The sequence below is a fragment of the Microchirus variegatus genome (genome assembly GCF_963457635.1).
Source record: "Microchirus variegatus genome assembly, chromosome: 19".
Lineage (NCBI taxonomy): Eukaryota > Metazoa > Chordata > Actinopteri > Pleuronectiformes > Soleidae > Microchirus > Microchirus variegatus.
Window position 1 is genome coordinate 4,020,438 of NC_139820.1, and position 21,480 is coordinate 4,041,917.

The 21,480-nt window shown below is 34.4% G+C and overlaps 1 protein-coding gene across 2 annotated transcripts in view; it reads left to right on the top strand.

Annotated features, from left to right (window-relative positions):
* Nucleotides 1-5,588, top strand: part of LOC310941319 (GTP-binding protein 1-like) — a 10,216-nt gene extending 4,628 nt beyond the window's left edge. For both annotated transcript variants that reach the window (XM_083906473.1, XM_083906474.1), the window contains 7 exons: nt 1,086-1,200; nt 1,348-1,492; nt 1,739-1,921; nt 2,161-2,296; nt 2,401-2,579; nt 2,873-3,004; nt 4,836-5,588. In XM_083906473.1, the coding sequence (XP_083762599.1) occupies nt 1,086-1,200; nt 1,348-1,492; nt 1,739-1,921; nt 2,161-2,296; nt 2,401-2,579; nt 2,873-3,004; nt 4,836-4,976 (1,031 nt within the window). In that variant the 3' untranslated portion in view covers nt 4,977-5,588. The remainder of the gene's footprint in view (nt 1-1,085; nt 1,201-1,347; nt 1,493-1,738; nt 1,922-2,160; nt 2,297-2,400; nt 2,580-2,872; nt 3,005-4,835) is intronic.
* The last annotated feature ends 15,892 nt before the right edge of the window (nt 5,589-21,480 follow it).

Consider the following 21,480-nt stretch of genomic DNA (forward strand, 5'->3'; position numbering starts at 1 on the left):
GTTTGGTCCATGTGAAAAATTCAACGACTAAAATGGATAAATGTAAAGCAAATCTTTGCACCGTATAACAGAAATAATCAAAATGGAACAATTTGGGTTTGAAAACAAGACATCAACAAGAAATATTGATTATTTAACATCTTAATTGATTGCAAACCTCACATCTTGAAAAACAAATGCATTTATAATATTATAAAGACTAATGACTTTCATAATAAAAGCCCAGAATTATAGCATTCATTACAAGAAAAAACTTTTTATACTTTTGTATTTTCAAATAGTTACTTTCAAAATAAAAGCCCGGAATTTATAGCATTCATAACAAACAAAAAGTTTTATTCTTTGGTATTTTCAAATTGTGACTTTCAGAATAAAAGCCCAGAATTTATAGCATTTATAACAAACAAAAAGTTTTATACTTTTGTATTTTCAAATTGTGACTTTCAGAGTAAACGCCCAGAATTTATAGCATATATAACAAACAAAAAGTTTTATTCTTTGGTATTTTCAAATTGTGACTTTCAGAATAAAAGCCCAGAATTTATAGCATTTATGACAAAAAAAAACCAATGTGTTCTTTGGTGTTTTTCGAATTGGGGCTTTCAGAATAAAACCCCAGAATTTGTAGCATTTATAACAAAAACAAGTTTTATTCTTTGGTTTTTTCAAATTGTGACTTTCAGAATAAAAGCCCAGAATTTGTAGCATTTATAACAAAAACAAGTTTTATTCTTCGGTATTTTCAAATTGTGACTTTCAGAATAAAAGCCCAGAATTATAGCATTTATAACAACAACAAAGTTTTATTCTTTGGTATTTTCAAATTGTGACTTTCAGAGTAAAAGCCCAGAATTTATAGCATTTTTAACAAAAAAAACAATGTATTCTTTGGCGTTTTTTGAATTGTGGCTTTCAGAATAAAAGCCCAGAATATTGTTTTCAAATGGAAAAACTTTCTATTGAAGGTCAGCCGTCATAATGCATCTTAATGTCATATATTTTTTCAGTCTGTAAAGTCTCATGTGTATGATTTTATTCTTCAACTTCTCACTAATTGGATATTTTGTGTGTGTGTTTCTCTGCAGAGACGCTACAGTTATTACAGAGGTTATTAAAGTCGCCCGGCTGCAGGAAAATCCCAGTGCTGGTCCAGAACACGGACGACGTCATCGTCACGGCCTCCAACTTCAGCTCGGAGAGGTAAGAGAAGACAATCGGGGCCATGCGTCAACTAAGGGAAAAGTAGTAGATCTCAGAGAGATGTTTCAATTCTACCGCGTTCCTTAATATTTTGCTGTCTTTTGTCTCATAGTTTGTGTCTCATGTTCTCTCTCTCTCTCTCTACAGGATGTGCCCAATCTTCCAGATCTCCAACGTGACGGGGGAGAACATGGAGTTGTTGAAGATGTTCCTGAATTTGCTGTCCTCGAGAACCGCCTGCCGGGCCGACGAGCCGGCAGAGTTCCAAATAGACGACACGTACTCAGTACCGGTAGGACGTGTGCTCAAATATGCATTAATACAACATGTGAGAGTGGTTGAGGTCAAATCGGTGTGTGTCGGGTTGAGCCTCTCTTTACAGGACCAAGAAATACACGGTTTTGTACCGTACTTCCACACATTCTTCAGTGTTTAATCCTCAAAAAGAGACAGAACTTCACCAAACACACAAGGCTTCAAGCTCTAAGACTTCCCCCCTCTGGCTATTTTCTAAACCATGCTGCTTTCCTCTCAACAGGGCGTCGGCACAGTCATCTCGGGGACGACGTTACGCGGCTTGATACGGCTCAACGACACGCTGCTTTTAGGCCCCGACCCGCTCGGCGTGTTCATCCCCATCGCCGTTAAATCCATCCACCGCAAGCGGATGCCGGTGAAAGAGGTTCGCGGCGGACAGACGGCTTCCTTCGCCCTCAAAAAGGTACAAAAAAAGTTCTATAAAGTTCAATAAAGGTAGAACTTTTGAGTGCAATAAGCATATAAATGAGTTTCCTCACTGTATAATCAGTTTTGTAATGCATGTAAATCCCAGAGAGTGCAGGTAAGTCTTCTGTCTCTAATTCTTGTTTGGCTTCACTAACCACCAAGTTAATTTCTGTTCCTGCTGATTTTCTTATATATTTATTTATTTATTCTTCAACTTTCTTTCCATTATCTCAGATCAAACGTTCGTCTATAAGGAAAGGAATGGTCATGGTCTCGCCGAAGCTGATGCCACAGGCCACCTGGGAGTTTGAGGCTGAGATTTTGGTTCTACATCACCCGACGACGATATCCCCGAGATACCAGGCCATGGGTTCGTGACGTTATATCATCGAATTTCGTGATTCTGCTGCTCTTTTGCGTTATACGTATATATGACTGGCTGACGAATGACCTTTTTCCCTCCCATCTTACCAGTTCATTGTGGCAGCATCAGGCAAACAGCCACCATCCTGTCCATGAACAAAGACTGTCTAAGGACGGGCGACAAGGCCCTGGTCACTTTCCGCTTCATCAAGACCCCCGAGTACCTGCACTGCGACCAGAAGCTGGTGTTCAGGGAAGGACGCACGAAAGCTGTGGGCACCGTCACTAAGGTACCGGAGCTTTTGTTTACTTATCTAGTCATGGATACAGTTTTACCTCTTTCAAATGGTTTAAAATGGGTTAAAAGTCTCCGGACTGATATTAGTTATAATAGATACTCAAGGTTGTGGTACTGAACAAGAAACGGTGGTATTTATTGATTGATCCCAGGGTTTCTCACTCCTGGTCCTGAGAAGCCACTCTCCTAGCATGTTTTTAGCCTGACGTTTCCCCGCCAACACGCCCGATTCAAATGGTTTTGGATTCAAATAACGTGGATTTACACACTTCTGTGCGTTTTCAGCTCCTCCAGTCGGTGGCCACCCTGGCGGCAAAGGCCCAGCAGGCCAAGATACAGGCCAGCAGGAAGACGGCGGGCAGCGAGGAGGCTGGAACGACACAGCGGCCGCCGAGTCCCAACGCAGCGCAGCTACCAGTGAGTAAATCAAGTTTGGGCTCACTTAGAAATGTCCGTATTTTAGGCTGAAAAGCACTTTTTCCCAATGAATATAACATTAAATGAATCATAAATACACTCTATACATTGTTAATGTGGTAAACGACTATTCTAGCTGCAAACGTCTGGTATTTAATGGTATATGTACATAGGTGTATAGAGGCCCATTTCCAGTGTTCTAATGCTACATTGTGTTTGCTAATGGCGTTAGAAGGCTATTGGATGATTAGAAAACCCTTGTGTAATGATGTTAGCACAGTTTTATTTGGAATAAAAATCATTATTTCTAATCTTGACTATATTTTCTATTCATTTTGCAACTCTTTGGATGAATAAAAGTTTGACTTTTAATGGAAAACACTTTGTACAAATTGTACAGGTGACCCCAAACTTTTGAACGGTAGTGTCTATAACATATTAACTATCATCCTAAATGGAAAGATTATTATTAGTATTAGAGCTGCAACTATAGAATTATAGGTAATGTCAGAAAAGATAATATCCAAACAAGTTTCTTTGTCATGCTGCATCAACCAGGATGCTAAAACCATCACTTCATTTTCTCTTTCACTAACCTCTCTCTGTTTCCCCCCCAATCGTGATTTTTCTTGCCCGTGCACACTTGATTTTCTAAATCTCCTCACATGTATCCTCTCTGATCATCCCTCACCCTCTATTCCTTAACAACTTAACGTAACCGTCTCCTTATATACTTCCCCTCCCTCCCTCTCTCCCTGTCTTGGCATGCTGCGTCAGACAGTGGCAGAGGAGGAGGCTCTGTGTAAAGACGGCAACAAAGAAAACAAGGTAAAGAGGTTTCTGCTGCCGACTATCGGCAGTGACGACGACGAAGAGCCTCTCGTTTTTTTTTTGTTTTAGTCGTTTAAATGGATCATTTCAGAGCATCTTACTCGATAACACACAGGTTTTTCACTGCGCCTTTCAGTGTTGAGGCTCGAGGTACTTTGTGGCACTAATCGGGTAAAATCGGGGGTTATTTTGTTTGTTTATAGCCTCACGTAGCTTAGAGGCTAATACGCTATTCCTTTAAGTAACTTAATACATTGAGCTAATGTGGATTCCCGACTGCTTTGTGCCTCGTTGAGTAAATGTGTGAGCAAACGATTGAATAATAACTAAATAAATGACAAAAACTGTAGTCAAAACATTCCCCCTAGTGGTTGGCTGCAGTAAACCCCAACTTATGCATATAAAAATACACTTCCGACTCCCGTTTTCTTGTGATTTATATCTAAATGTAATCAATAATAATAATAATGTGACTAGCGCTGTGGCACCAGCTGTTAGCTGCTTAGCTGCTTAGCTGTTAGCCGCCTAGCTGTTAGCCGCAGATTTTTGCGATTATTTGATATGAAATAACTTGAAAAATATATAGGAAGGGGGTGTGGCTTATTCTGTTATCATTTCTTGTCCTTACACTAGTGTAGTCTGTTTTTGTTGTTGTTGTTTCCTGTTGTTTTTGTTCCTGTTAATTTTAGTTGTAATATTTCATTTTTAGATTTTATATCCTGGCCATGCGTACAATCATCCTGAAGGCCTCAAAATCTCTCCAGAGTAGTCTTTTCACCACATACTTTTACTTCTACTTGAGTAATTATTATCTTAAAGTGACAGTACTTTAATTTTCTGACTATTCGGTACTAGTCATACTGATGAAAACTCCTTATTTATGTAATTCCGGCCTCTCTGAGTCACTTTCACCTCACTTTTTGTCCACTAAAACTAGCCTAGCCTTTCAAAAAAATGCTGTTTTCACTCACTGCGACTTTTTCCCCGTCTGTCCCCGCAGCTCAAGTCCGGGAGCGGAGGACGCAGGAGAGGCGGTCAGAAGCATCGAGGGAAAGGCCTCAACGCTGCAAACATCGCCACGCCGGTGGCTGCAGGAGCAGGAACAGCAGCAGCAGCAACAGCAACGGCAGGAACAGCGTAAAACAAACCCTGCCTCTACACACACACACACACACACACAAATAAGAAGCACAAGCTTTCATTTCTCCTCAGCCCATGTCCTCTGGTTACAGAGAGGGGAAAGTGACCGCAGGGTTCTCTGGTCGCTGTAAACACACTAACAAAAAAAATACAATTCAAACACGTTTTCCCTTCTGTAATACAAAGGTTTTAAGGGTTGTTCGAGCAGTTCAGCATTAACAGTTTTTTCCTCAGCGAGCAGAGGTCACGCGGTCACGTCTCCCCCCGTTCTCGATAGTGTTTTACAACTATTAAAACATAAGTAAAAGAAGCTCCATTTCATTTCCACTGACTGAAATCAAATAGAATCAAACTATCAGCTCCAAAAAGTCTCATCTAATTTGTTTTTGCATTGACTTTTTTTGTCGGAAAAGCAATTAAACGCAGGCGTTTCTACACATAAATGAACTGCGATACGTTGTATCTACACGGAGGGTTTAAAATGTACATAGTCAGAAATCATTTTAATTTTCGTTCCATTTAATGGCTGCATTTTGCTTCACCGTCAATGAAAAAAAGTCACCTCTTTAAAAGAGCAATTGAATACTACGGAAGAGGATTAGTGCCACACAGGAAAAACTTTGAGTTCTGACTTTAAACTCAGAATTATGACTTTAAAATCATAATTATGACTTTAAAACTCAGAATTATGACTTTATTCTCAGAATACTGACTTTAAAGTCAGAATTATTAGTACTCAAAATTCACATTTCTGACTTTAACACAGAATTCTGGGTACCCGTAGTTCTGAGTTTACAGTCAGAATTTTTTTTTCCTGTGGCCCTAATCCCCTGCCGTACAATTCCTAATATTCTGCCACAATAATCCAAAAAAGCACACACGCGTTCTTTTAATTTTTGATACGGTCCGATTGTCAAACAGCAAGATTTATGCACAGAAAAAAAACACAAATCCAGTATTTTTTTTTTTTTTTTTTTTTACACCTCCGATGTCAAAAAAAGCCAAGTAAGAACATGTCGTGAACGTTTGTGCATTATCTTCTTTGCACTCAAAAGCTTCAGTATTTTTTCATACGATGAAATGCCAATATTTTCCAGGTGTTGTGATATGATAATGATATGATATTTGATTTTGGCTGTTGAGTAATAACCAGCCAAGTGAGTTGTGTGTGTGTGTGTGTGAACAATTTAAAAAAAAATGCAGGTCATGTCATGTTATACTTTAATAAGCCACTGATTAAAAGGAGCTAAGTTGCTAACAACTGATTTTTTCCACTGGTTTTCTGGAGTTTGATGACCCTTCTTCTAGCTTTGAATTTTACATTTGGAAATTGAATTGAGTGTGTTACTGGTTATCATATTTCTTGAGAGTTGTTTGTTGACCCCCTCCCCCCCTTTTTTCTCCTTTTTGTTTTTGTCTAAATTGATAAACGGCATGGGCTCATTGTGAAGGGACACATTTCGTGTGTATGTATGTACAAAAAAAAACTAATGCAGAAGAAGCTAAGGATTAAAAAAATAAAAAGTGCCATTTAAATTAAGTGGCGCTAGTTTGTGTTTGTGTAAATCCGTTTTAAATAAAGATCTTCTAGAAACTGACGCATAGTGTGGAAAATATATATTTTTTTAATGCTGGAATATTGTTGTCAAGTTTCAAGAGAATCAAGTCATGTTTTTTTTTTGCGCCCGTTTTGCACCGTTTACCAGTTAGCTCCGTTAGCGCGCCTACAGTCGAACTGGAGTGGTCTGTTTATTTAATGAAAAGAGCAGCGCTGCAAATAACCAGCGTACCTGTGTACTGCGTAAGTTTAGCGTTACTTTAGAGACTCATTTTACTCATCGGGAGTTGCGCAAACGTGACGTCGCGCACTTATTTTTCCGGTCAGTCGTCATGGAAACGCGCCGCGCGTCAACGTTGACGCCTTTAACGTGCCCAGCACTAATAATAATAATATGGACTAAGTCTAAAACGGTTTGACGCGCAAAGCTCAGGAACAATAGTAGAAGGAGCAATTGGCCACCAGGGGGTTAGCTTTGTTGGTTGCAAAACAAGTTTGATACGTTTAGAAGATCAGTAAACATTTTCCTGTGGAGTTAATAGTCTTTATCGCCAGGTTTCAGCTCTTAAGTCGACTGCGTGGACAATTGTGTCAATTTTGCACCCACGTAGGGAAAAAAACATACAATGGCAAGTTTAAGACACAGATCGCAATATCAGAATATACATTTGTAGTATGTATGTATGACGTTTTGTCAAGTTTTGGACCAAAAAAATGTTTTTCAAAAAAAATTGTCAGTTTTTGGACGACATAGTATAGTATGTCGTTTTTGTCAAATTTTGGACCAAATTTTTTTTCCAAAAAATGTTCACATTTTGGACGACATGGTATAGTATGTTGTACTACATAGTATAGTGTTACGTTTTTGTCAAGTTTTGGACCAAAAAAATGTTTTTCAAAAAAATGTTTCAGATTTTGGACGACATAGTATAGTATGTCGTTTTTGTCAAATTTTTAACCAAAACATTTTCTTTCTCTTTCTCTCCCCCCCGATTAAATGTATGAAGGGGAATAAACAGAGATGCGGTAGAAGTGGATTGTTTTCTAATATTTTCATCAACCATTCAGGGTGCAACCTTGAAATGCTCCACCTCTGCATTCATCAAGCAAATGGAGGCAAACGGCACCTGTGAAAAAAGAGCCCACAGGTTCAAAGAGGGAGACTTTAATAGAAATGCTTCCAAAGCGCTCAGTTGTTACACACTCCAGAATTAAGGCCTGGGGTGTTTGAAAAATAATTATGGCTGGAAGGCTGACTTTTTCTGAACTATTGAGCAAGTTTGATTTTAAGGCCCTTTGCATCAATAGCAGGCTGCCAGACGAGTGGCCTTAAAGCCATATAAAGTTTGTTTTTGGGGGGGGGGAAAGCAATTTCAAATTTGTTTTTATAGCTTTTTATTGGTGTTTACGTGCGTAACTGACAGCAATATAATCATTGCTGTCAGGCAGAAATCTTCAAAAGTAACCCTTTATTTCCATCCATGTTTTTTGCAAATATTACTCAAAAAGGGAAAAACTAGCAAACAAAGCTATAGCAACAAAACTTTTACTTCGTTTTATGCAAGGTAATGGATCAAAATGTATAATGTATGTAAAACATTTATTTGGTCCAAAACGACAAAAACGACATACTATACTATGTAGTACGTCATACCTATGTAGTACGTCATACTACACTATGTCGTGCAAAATCTGAAAACATTTTTTGAAAAACATTTTTTGGTCCAAAACTTGACAAAAACGTCATACTATACTATGTAGTACGTCATACTATACTATGTCGTCCAAAATGTGACCATTTTTTGAAAAAAAGAATTTGGTCCAAAATTTGACAAAAACGACATACTATACTATGTCGTCCAAAATCGGAATAATTTTTTGAAAAACGTTTTTTTGGTTCTTAACTTGACAAAAACGTCATACTATACTATGTAATATGGCATACTATACTATGTCGTCCAGAATGTGACCATTTTTTGAAAAAAAGAAATTGGTCCAAAATTTTACAAAAACGACATACTATACTATGACGTCCAAAATCGGACAATCTTTTTAAAAGCAATTTTTAGGTCTAAAACTTGACAAAAACGTCATACTATACTATGTAGTACGTCATACTATACTATGTCATCCAGAATGTGACCATTTTTAAAAAAAAAAATTGGTCCAAAATTGGACAAAAACGACCTACTATACTATGTCGTCCAAAATCTGAATAATTTTTTTGAAAAACGTTTTTTTGGTCCAAAACTTGACAAAACGTCATACTATACTATGTAGTACGTCCTACTATACTATGTCGTCCAGAATGTGACCATTATTGGAAAAAGAAATTGGTCCAAAATTTGACAAAAACGACATACTATACTATGTCGTCCAAAATCGGAATAATTTTTTGAAAAACGTTTTTTTGGTCCAAAACTTGACAAAAACGTCATATTATACTATGTAGTACGTCCTACTATACTATATCGTCCATAATGTGACCATTTTTTGAAAAAAAAAATTGGTCCAAAATTGGACAAAAACGACATACTATAATATGTCGTCCAAAATCTGAATAATTTTTTGAAAAACGTTTTTTCGGTCCAAAACTTGACAAAAACGTCATACTATACTATGTCGTCCATAATGTAACCATTTTTTGCAAAAAAAAAATTGGTCCAAAATTTGACAAAAACGACATACTATACTATGTCGTCCAAAATTTGACACATTTTTTGAAAACCATTTTTGGTCTTAAAAAGCGTCATACGTCGTCCAAAATATGACTAAACCGTAATACTGTGCTATGTCGTCCCACTTTGACAACTTTTGAGTTAAAAAAAATTTGGTCCAAAATTTGAAAAAATGCCATACTATACTATGTCGTCCAAAATTTGACACATTTTTTGAAAACCATTTTTTGGTCTTAAAAAGCATCATACGTCGTCCGAAATATGACTAAACCGTAATACTGTGCTATGTAGTCCCACTTTGACAACTTTTGAGAGAAAAAAAATTTGGTCCAAAATTTGAAAAAATGCCATACTATACTGTCGTCCAAAATTTGACAAATTTTTTGAAAACTATTTTTTGGTCTTCAAAAGCATCATACGTCATCCGAAATATGACTAAAAGGTAATACTGTGCTATATCGTCCCACTTTGACAACTTTTGAGAGAAAAAAAATTTGGTCCAAAATTTGAAAAAATGCCATACAATACTATGTCGTCCAAAATTTGACACATATTTTGAAAACCATTTTTTGGTCTTAAAAAGCATCATACGTCATCTGAAATATGACTAAACCGTAATACTGTGCTATGTTGTCCCACTTTGACAACTTTTGAGAGAAAACAAATTTGGTCCAAAATTTGAAAAAATGCCATACTATACTATGTCGTCCAAAATTTGACACATTTTTTGAAAACCATTTTTGGTCTTAAAAAGCGTCATACGTCGTCCGAAATATGACTAAACCGTAATACTGTGCTATGTCGTCCCACTTTGACAACTTTTGAGAGAAAAAAAATTTGGTCCAAAATTTGAAAAAATGCCATACTATACTATGTCGTCCAAAATTTGACAATTTTTTGAAAACAATTTTTTGGTCTTCAAAAGCATCATACGTCGTCCGAAATATGACTAAAAGGAAATACTGTGCTATGTCGTCCCACTTTGACAACTTTTGAGAGAAAAAAAATTTGGTCCAAAATTTGAAAAAATGCCATACTATACTATGTCGTCCAAAATTTGACACATTTTTTGAAAACCATTTTTTGGTCTTAAAAAGCGTCATACGTCGTCCGAAATATGACTAAACCGTAATACTGTGCTATGTCGTCCCACTTTGACAACTTTTGAGAGAAAAAAAATTAGGTCCAAAATTTGAAAAAATGCCATACTATACTATGTCGTCCAAAATTTGACAATTTTTTGAAAACCATTTTTGGTCTTAAAAAGCGTCATACGTCGTCCAAAATATGACTAAACCGTAATACTGTGCTATGTCGTCCCACTTTGACAACTTTTGAGAGAAAAAAAGATTTGGTCCAAAATTTGAAAAAAATGCCATACTATACTATGTCGTCCAAAATTTGACACATTTTTTGAAAACCATTTTTTGGTCTTAAAAAGCATCATACGTCGTCCGAAATATGACTAAACCGTAAAACTGTGCTATGTCGTCCCACTTTGACAACTTTTGAGAGAAAAAAAGATTTGGTCCAAAATTTGAAAAAATGCCATACTATACTATGTTGTCCAAAATTTGACAATTTTTTTGAAAACCAATTTATTTTTTGGTCTAAAAAAGCGTCATACGTCGTCTGAAATATGACTAAAAGGTAATACTGTGCTATGTCGTCCCACTTTGACAACTTTTGAGAGAAAAAAAATTTGGTCCAAAATTTGAAAAAATGCCATACTATACTATGTCGTCCAAAATTTGACAAATTTTTTTAAAACCATTTTTGATCTTAAAAAGCGTCATACGTCGTCCGAAATATGACTAAAAGGTAATACTGTGCTATGTCGTCCCACTTTGACAACTTTTGAGAGAAAAAAAATTTGGTCCAAAATTTGAAAAAATGCCATACTATACTATGTCGTCCAAAATTTGACACATTTTTTGAAAACCATTTTTTGGTCTTAAAAAGCGTCATACGTCGTCCGAAATATGACTAAACCGTAATACTGTGCTATGTTGTCCCACTTTGATAACTTTTGAGAGAAAAAAAAAATTTGGTCCAAAATTTGAAAAAATGCCATACTATACTATGTTGTCCAAAATTTGACAATTTTTTTGAAAACCAATTTTTTGGTCTAAAAAAGCGTCATACGTCGTCCGAAATATGACTAAAAGGTAATACTGTGGTTTGTCGTCCCACTTTGACAACTTTTGAGAGAAAAAAAATTTGGTCCAAAATTTGAAAAAATGCCATACTATACTATGTCGTCCAAAATTTGACACATTTTTTGAAAACCATTTTTTGGTCTTAAAAAGCATCATACGTCGTCCGAAATATGACTAAACTGTAATACTGTGCTATGTTGTCCCACTTTGACAACTTTTGAGGGAAAAAAAATTTGGTCCAAAATTTGAAAAAATGCCATACTATACTATGTCGTCCAAAATTTGACAATTTTTTGAAAACCATTTTTGGTCTTAAAAAGCGTCATACGTCGTCCAAAATATGACTAAACCGTAATACTGTGCTATGTCGTCCCAGTTTGACAACTTTTGAGAGAAAAAAAATTTGGTCCAAAATTTGAAAAAATGCCATACTATACTATGTCGTCCAAAATTTGACAATTTTTTGAAAACTATTTTTTGGTCTAAAAAAGCGTCATACGTCGTCCGAAATATGACTAAAAGGTAATACTGTGCTATGTCGTCCCACTTTGACAACTTTTGAGAGAAAAAAAATTTGGTCCAAAATTTGAAAAAATGCCATACTATACTATGTCGTCCAAAATTTGACACATATTTTGAAAACCATTTTTTGGTCTTAAAAAGCATCATACGTCGTCCGAAATATGACTAAACCGTAATACTGTGCTATGTTGTCCCACTTTGACAACTTTTGAGAGAAAACAAATTTGGTCCAAAATTTGAAAAAATGCATTACTATACTATGTCGTCCAAAATTTGAAAAATTTTTTGAAAACCATTTTTGATCTTAAAAAGTGTCATACGTCGTCCGAAATATGACTAAAAGGTAATACTGTGCTATGTCGTCCCACTTTGACAACTTTTGAGAGAAAAAAAGATTTGGTCCAAAATTTGAAAAAATGCCATACTATACTATGTCGTCCAAAATTTGACACATATTTTGAAAACCATTTTTTGGTCTTAAAAAGCATCATACGTCATCTGAAATATGACTAAACCGTAATACTGTGCTATGTTGTCCCACTTTGACAACTTTTGAGAGAAAAAAAATTTGGTCCAAAATTTGAAAAAATGCCATACTATACTATGTCGTCCAAAATTTGACAATTTTTTGAAAACTATTTTTTGGTCTAAAAAAGCGTCATACGTCGTCCGAAATATGACTAAAAGGTTATACTGTGCTATGTCGTCCCACTTTGATAACTTTTGAGAGAAAAAAAATTTGGTCCAAAATTTGAAAAAATGCCATACTATACTATGTCGTCCAAAATTTGACACATTTTCTGAAAACCATTTTTTGGTCTTAAAAAGCATCATACGTCGTCCGAAATATGACTAAACCGTAATACTGTGCTATGTCGTCCCACTTTGACAACTTTTGAGAGAAAAAAAGATTTGGTCCAAAATTTGAAAAAATGCCATACTATACTATGTCGTCCAAAATTTGACACATTTTTTGAAAACCATTTTTGATCTTAAAAAGCGTCATACGTCGTCCGAAATATGACTAAAAGGTAATACTGTGCTATGTCGTCCCACTTTGACAACTTTTGAGAGAAAAAAAATTTGGTCCAAAATTTGAAAAAATGCCATACTATACTATGTCGTCCAAAATTTGACAATTTTTTGAAAACTATTTTTTGGTTTAAAAAAGCGTCATACGTCGTCCGAAATATGACTAAAAGGTAATACTGTGCTATGTCGTCCCACTTTGACAACTTTTGAGAGAAAAAAAAGTTTGGTCCAAAATTTGAAAAAATGCCATACTATACTATGTCGTCCAAAATTTGACACATTTTTTGAAAACCATTTTTTGGTCTTAAAAAGCATCATACGTCGTCCGAAATATGACTAAACTGTAATACTGTGCTATGTTGTCCCACTTTGACAACTTTTGAGAGAAAAAAAGATTTGGTCCAAAATTTGAAAAAATGCCATACTATACTATGTTGTCCAAAATTTGACAATTTTTTTGAAAACCAATTTATTTTTTTGTCTAAAAAAGCGTCATACGTCGTCCGAAATATGACTAAAAGGTAATACTGTGCTATGTCGTCCCACTTTGACAACTTTTGAGAGAAAAAAAGATTTGGTCCAAAATTTGAAAAAAATGCCATACTATACTATGTCGTCCAAAATTTGACAAATTTTTTGAAAACCATTTTTGATCTTAAAAAGCGTCATACGTCGTCCGAAATATGACTAAAAGGTAATACCGTGCTATGTCGTCCCACTTTGACAACTTTTGAGAGAAAAAAAATTTGGTCCAAAATTTGAAAAAATGCCATACTATACTATGTCGTCCAAAATTCGACACATTTTTTGAAAACCATTTTTTGGTCTTAAAAAGCATCATACGTCGTCCGAAATATGACTAAACTGTAATACTGTGCTATGTCGTCCCACTTTGACAACTTTTGAGAGAAAAAAAATTTGGTCCAAAATTTGAAAAAATGCCATACTATACTATGTCGTCCAAAATTTGACAAATTTTTTGAAAACCATTTTTGGTCTTAAAAAGCGTCATACGTCGTCCGAAATATGACTAAACCGTAATACTGTGCTATGTCGTCCCACTTTGACAACTTTTGAGAGAAAAAAAATTTGGTCCAAAATTTGAAAAAATGCCATACTATACTATGTCGTCCAAAATTTGACAATTTTTTGAAAACTATTTTTTGGTCTAAAAAAGCGTCATACGTCGTCCGAAATATGACTAAAAGGTAATACTGTGCTATGTCGTCCCACTTTGACAACTTTTGAGAGAAAAAAAATTTGGTCCAAAATTTGAAAAAATGCCATACTATACTATGTCGTCCAAAATTTGACACATTTTTTGAAAACCATTTTTTGGTCTTAAAAAGCATCATACGTCGTCCGAAATATGACTAAACTGTAATACTGTGCTATGTTGTCCCACTTTGACAACTTTTGAGAGAAAAAAAATTTGGTCCAAAATTTGAAAAAATGACATACTATACTATGTCGTCCAAAATTTGACAAATTTTTTGAAAACCATTTTTGGTCTTAAAAAGCGTCATACGTCGTCCGAAATATGACTAAACCGTAATACTGTGCTATGTCGTCCCACTTTGACAACTTTTGAGAGAAAAAAAATTTGGTCCAAAATTTGAAAAAATGCCATACTATACTATGTCGTCCAAAATTTGACAATTTTTTGAAAACCATTTTTGGTCTTAAAAAGCGTCATACGTCGTCCAAAATATGACTAAACCGTAATACTGTGCTATGTCGTCCCACTTTGACAACTTTTGAGAGAAAAAAAATTTGGTCCAAAATTTGAAAAAATGCCATACTATACTATGTCGTCCAAAATTTGTCAATTTTTTGAAAACTATTTTTTGGTCTAAAAAAGCGTCATACGTCGTCCGAAATATGACTAAAAGGTAATACTGTGCTATGTCGTCCCACTTTGACAACTTTTGAGAGAAGAAAAATTTGGTCCAAAATTTGAAAAAATGCCATACTATACTATGTCGTCCAAAATTTGACACATATTTTGAAAACCATTTTTTGGTCTTAAAAAGCATCATACGTCATCTGAAATATGACTAAAAGGTAATACTGTGCTATGTCGTCCCACTTTGACAACTTTTGAGAGAAAACAAATTTGGTCCAAAATTTGAAAAAATGCCATACTATACTATGTCGTCCAAAATTTGACACATATTTTGAAAACTATTTTTTGATCTTCAAAAGCATCATACGTCGTCCGAAATATGACTAAACCGTAATACTGTGCTATGTCGTCCCACTTTGACAACTTTTGAGAGAAAAAAAGATTTGGTCCAAAATTTGAAAAAATGCCATACTATACTATGTTGTCCAAAATTTGACAATTTTTTTGAAAACCAATTTATTTTTTGGTCTAAAAAAGCGTCATACGTCGTCCGAAATATGACTAAAAGGTAATACTGTGCTATGTCGTCCCACTTTGACAACTTTTGAGAGAAAAAAAATTTGGTCCAAAATTTGAAAAAATGCCATACTATACTATGTCGTCCAAAATTTGAAAAATTTTTTGAAAACCATTTTTGATCTTAAAAAGTGTCATACGTCGTCCGAAATATGACTAAAAGGTAATACTGTGCTATGTCGTCCCACTTTGACAACTTTTGAGAGAAAAAAAATTTGGTCCAAAATTTGAAAAAATGCCATACTATACTATGTCGTCCAAAATTTGACAAATTTTTTGAAAACCATTTTTGGTCTTAAAAAGCGTCATACGTCGTCCGAAATATGACTAAACCGTAATACTGTGCTATGTCGTCCCACTTTGACAACTTTTGAGAGAAAAAAAATTTGGTCCAAAATTTGAAAAAATGCCATACTATACTATGTCGTCCAAAATTTGACAATTTTTTGAAAACCATTTTTTGGTCTAAAAAAGCGTCATACGTCGTCCGAAATATGACTAAAAGGTAATACTGTGCTATGTCGTCCCACTTTGACAACTTTTGAGAGAAAAAAAATTTGGTCCAAAATTTGAAAAAATGCCATACTATACTATGTCGTCCAAAATTTGACACATATTTTGAAAACCATTTTTTGGTCTTAAAAAGCATCATACGTCATCTGAAATATGACTAAACCGTAATACTGTGCTATGTTGTCCCACTTTGACAACTTTTGAGAGAAAAAAAATTTGGTCCAAAATTTGAAAAAATGCCATACTATACTATGTCGTCCAAAATTTGACACATTTTTTGAAAACCATTTTTGGTCTTAAAAAGCGTCATACGTCGTCCGAAATATGACTAAACCGTAATACTGTGCTATGTCGTCCCACTTTGACAACTTTTGAGAGAAAAAAAATTTGGTCCAAAATTTGAAAAAATGCCATACTATACTATGTCGTCCAAAATTTGACAATTTTTTGAAAACTATTTTTTGGTCTAAAAAAGCGTCATACGTCGTCCGAAATATGACTAAAAGGTAATACTGTGCTATGTCGTCCCACTTTGACAACTTTTGAGAGAAAAAAAATTTGGTCCAAAATTTGAAAAAATGCCATACTATACTATGTCGTCCAAAATTTGACACATATTTTGAAAACCATTTTTTGGTCTTAAAAAGCATCATACGTCGTCCGAAATATGACTAAACCGTAATACTGTGCTATGTTGTCCCACTTTGACAACTTTTGAGAGAAAACAAATTTGGTCCAAAATTTGAAAAAATGCATTACTATACTATGTCGTCCAAAATTTGACACATTTTTTGAAAACCATTTTTGGTCTTAAAAAGCGTCATACGTCGTCCGAAATATGACTAAACCCTAATACTGTGCTATGTTGTCCCACTTTGACAACTTTTGAGAGAAAAAAAATTTGGTCCAAAATTTGAAAAAATGCCATACTATACTATGTCGTCCAAAATTTGACAATTTTTTGAAAACTATTTTTTGGTCTAAAAAAGCGTCATACGTCGTCCGAAATATGACTAAAAGGTAATACTGTGCTATGTCGTCCCACTTTGACAACTTTTGAGAGAAAAAAAATTTGGTCCAAAATTTGAAAAAATACTATACTATGTCGTCCAAAATTTGACACATTTTTTGAAAACCATTTTTTGGTCTTAAAAAGCATCATACGTCGTCCGAAATATGACTAAACTGTAATACTGTGCTATGTTGTCCCACTTTGACAACTTTTGAGAGAAAAAAAATTTGGTCCAAAATTTGAAAAAATGCCATACTATACTATGTCGTCCAAAATTTGACAATTTTTTTGAAAACCATTTTTGGTCTTAAAAAGCGTCATACGTCGTCCGAAATATGACTAAACCGTAATACTGTGCTATGTCGTCCCACTTTGACAACTTTTGAGAGAAAAAAAATTTGGTCCAAAATTTGAAAAAATGCCATACTATACTATGTCGTCCAAAATTTGACAATTTTTTGAAAACCATTTTTGGTCTTAAAAAGCGTCATACGTCGTCCAAAATATGACTAAACCGTAATACTGTGCTATGTCGTCCCACTTTGACAACTTTTGAGAGAAAAAAAGATTTGGTCCAAAATTTGAAAAAATGCCATACTATACTATGTTGTCCAAAATTTGACAATTTTTTTGAAAACCAATTTATTTTTTGGTCTAAAAAAGCGTCATACGTCGTCCGAAATATGACTAAAAGGTAATACTGTGCTATGTCGTCCCACTTTGACAACTTTTGAGAGAAAAAAAATTTGGTCCAAAATTTGAAAAAATGCCATACTATACTATGTCGTCCAAAATTTGACAAATTTTTTGAAAACCATTTTTGATCTTAAAAAGCGTCATACGTCGTCCGAAATATGACTAAAAGGTAATACTGTGCTATGTCGTCCCACTTTCACAACTTTTGAGAGAAAAAAAATTTGGTCCAAAATTTGAAAAAATGCCATACTATACTATGTCGTCCAAAATTTGACAAATTTTTTGAAAACCATTTTTGGTCTTAAAAAGCGTCATACGTCGTCCGAAATATGACTAAACCGTAATACTGTGCTATGTCGTCCCACTTTGACAACTTTTGAGAGAAAAAAAATTTGGTCCAAAATTTGAAAAAATGCCATACTATACTATGTCGTCCAAAATTTGACAATTTTTTGAAAACCATTTTTGGTCTGAAAAAGCGTCATACGTCGTCCAAAATATGACTAAACCGTAATACTGTGCTATGTCGTCCCACTTTGACAACTTTTGAGAGAAAAAAAATTTGGTCCAAAATTTGAAAAAATGCCATACTATACTATGTCGTCCAAAATTTGACAATTTTTTGAAAACTATTTTTTGGTCTTCAAAAGCATCATACGTCATCCGAAATATGACTAAAAGGTAATACTGTGCTATGTCGTCCCACTTTGACAACTTTTGAGAGAAAAAAAATTTGGTCCAAAATTTGAAAAAATGCCATACTATACTATGTCGTCCAAAATTTGACACATATTTTGAAAACCATTTTTTGGTCTTAAAAAGCATCATACGTCGTCCGAAATATGACTAAACCGTAATACTGTGCTATGTTGTCCCACTTTGACAACTTTTGAGAGAAAACAAATTTGGTCCAAAATTTGAAAAAATGCATTACTATACTATGTCGTCCAAAATTTGACACATTTTTTGAAAACCATTTTTGGTCTTAAAAAGCGTCATACGTCGTCCGAAATATGACTAAACCGTAATACTGTGCTATGTCGTCCCACTTTGACAACTTTTGAGAGAAAAAAAATTTGGTCCAAAATTTGAAAAAATGCCATACTATACTATGTCGTCCAAAATTTGACACATTTTTTGAAAACCATTTTTTGGTCTTAAAAAGCATCATACGTCGTCCGAAATATGACTAAACTGTAATACTGTGCTATGTTGTCCCACTTTGACAACTTTTGAGAGAAAAAAAATTTGGTCCAAAATTTGAAAAAATGCCATACTATACTATGTCGTCCAAAATTTGACAAATTTTTTGAAAACCATTTTTGGTCTTAAAAAGCGTCATACGTCGTCCGAAATATGACTAAACCGTAATACTGTGCTATGTCGTCCCACTTTGACAACTTTTGAGAGAAAAAAAATTTGGTCCAAAATTTGAAAAAATGCCATACTATACTATGTCGTCCAAAATTTGACACATTTTTTGAAAACCATTTTTTGGTCTTAAAAAGCATCATACGTCGTCCGAAATATGACTAAACTGTAATACTGTGCTATGTTGTCCCACTTTGACAACTTTTGAGAGAAAAAAAATTTGGTCCAAAATTTGAAAAAATGCCATACTATACTATGTCGTCCAAAATTTGACAAATTTTTTGAAAACCATTTTTGGTCTTAAAAAGCGTCATACGTCGTCCGAAATATGACTAAACCGTAATACTGTGCTATGTCGTCCCACTTTGACAACTTTTGAGAGAAAAAAAATTTGGTCCAAAATTTGAAAAAATGCCATACTATACTATGTCGTCCAAAATTTTAGCACATATTTTGAAAACCATTTTTTGGTCTTAAAAAGCATCATACGTCGTCCGAAATATGACTAAACCGTAATACTGTGCTATGTTGTCCCACTTTGACAACTTTTGAGAGAAAACAAATTTGGTCCAAAATTTGAAAAAATGCCATACTATACTATGTCGTCCAAAATTTGACACATTTTTTGAAAACCATTTTTGGTCTTAAAAAGCGTCATACGTCGTCCGAAATATGACTAAACCGTAATACTGTGCTATGTCGTCCTACTTTGACAACTTTTGAGAGAAAAAAAATTTGGTCCAAAATTTGAAAAAATGCCATACTATACTATGTCGTCCAAAATTTGACAATTTTTTGAAAACTACTTTTTTGGTCTTCAAAAGCATCATACGTCGTCTGAAATATGACTAAACCCTAATACTGTGCTATGTTGTCCCACTTTGACAACTTTTGAGAGAAAAAAAATTTGGTCCAAAATTTGAAAAAATGCCATACTATACTATGTCGTCCAAAATTTGACAATTTTTTGAAAACTATTTTTTGGTCTAAAAAAGCGTCATACGTCGTCCGAAATATGACTAAAAGGTAATACTGTGCTATGTCGTCCCACTTTGACAACTTTTGAGAGAAAAAAAATTTGGTCCAAAATTTGAAAAAATACTATACTATGTTGTCCAAAATTTGACACATTTTTTGAAAACCATTTTTTGGTCTTAAAAAGCATCATACGTCGTCCGAAATATGACTAAACTGTAATACTGTGCTATGTTGTCCCACTTTGACAACTTTTGAGAGAAAAAAAATTTGGTCCAAAATTTGAAAAAATGCCATACTATACTATGTCGTCCAAAATTTGACAAATTTTTTGAAAACCATTTTTGGTCTTAAAAAGCGTCATACGTCGTCCGAAATATGACTAAACCGTAATACTGTGCTATGTCGTCCCACTTTGACAACTTTTGAGAGAAAAAAAATTTGGTCCAAAATTTGAAAAAATGCCATACTATACTATGTTGTCCAAAATTTGACAATTTTTTGAAAACCATTTTTGGTCTTAAAAAGCGTCATACGTCGTCCAAAATATGACTAAACCGTAATACTGTGCTATGTCGTCCCACTTTGACAACTTTTGAGAGAAAAAAAATTTGGTCCAAAATTTGAAAAAATGCCATACTATACTATGTCGTCCAAAATTTGACAATTTTTTGAAAACCATTTTTGGTCTTCAAAAGCATCATACGTCGTCCGAAATATGACTAAACCGTAATACTGTGCTATGTCGTCCCACTTTGACAACTTTTGAGAGAAAAAAAATTTGGTCCAAAATTTGAAAAAATGCCATACTATACTATGTCGTCCAAAATTTGACACATATTTTGAAAACCATTTTTTGGTCTTAAAAAGCATCATACGTCATCTGAAATATGACTAAACCGTAATACTGTGCTATGTTGTCCCACTTTGACAACTTTTGAGAGAAAACAAATTTGGTCCAAAATTTGAAAAAATGCCATACTATACTATGTCGTCCAAAATTTGACACATTTTTTGAAAACCATTTTTGGTCTTAAAAAGCGTCATACGTCGTCCGAAATATGACTAAACCGTAATACTGTGCTATGTCGTCCCACTTTGACAACTTTTGAGAGAAAAAAAATTTGGTCCAAAATTTGAAAAAATGCCATACTATACTATGTCGTCCAAAATTTGACACATATTTTGAAAACCATTTTTTGGTCTTAAAAAGCATCATACGTCGTCCGAAATATGACTAAACCGTAATACTGTGCTATGTTGTCCCACTTTGACAACTTTTGAGAGAAAACAAATTTGGTCCAAAATTTGAAAAAATGCCATACTATACTATGTCGTCCAAAATTTGACACATTTTTTGAAAACCATTTTTGGTCTTAAAAAGCGTCATACGTCGTCCGAAATATGACTAAACCGTAATACTGTGCTATGTCGTCCCACTTTGACAAATTTTGAGAGAAAAAAAATTTGGTCCAAAATTTGAAAAAATGCCATACTATACTATGTCGTCCAAAATTTGACAATTTTTTGAAAACTATTTTTTGGTCTAAAAAAGCGTCATACGTCG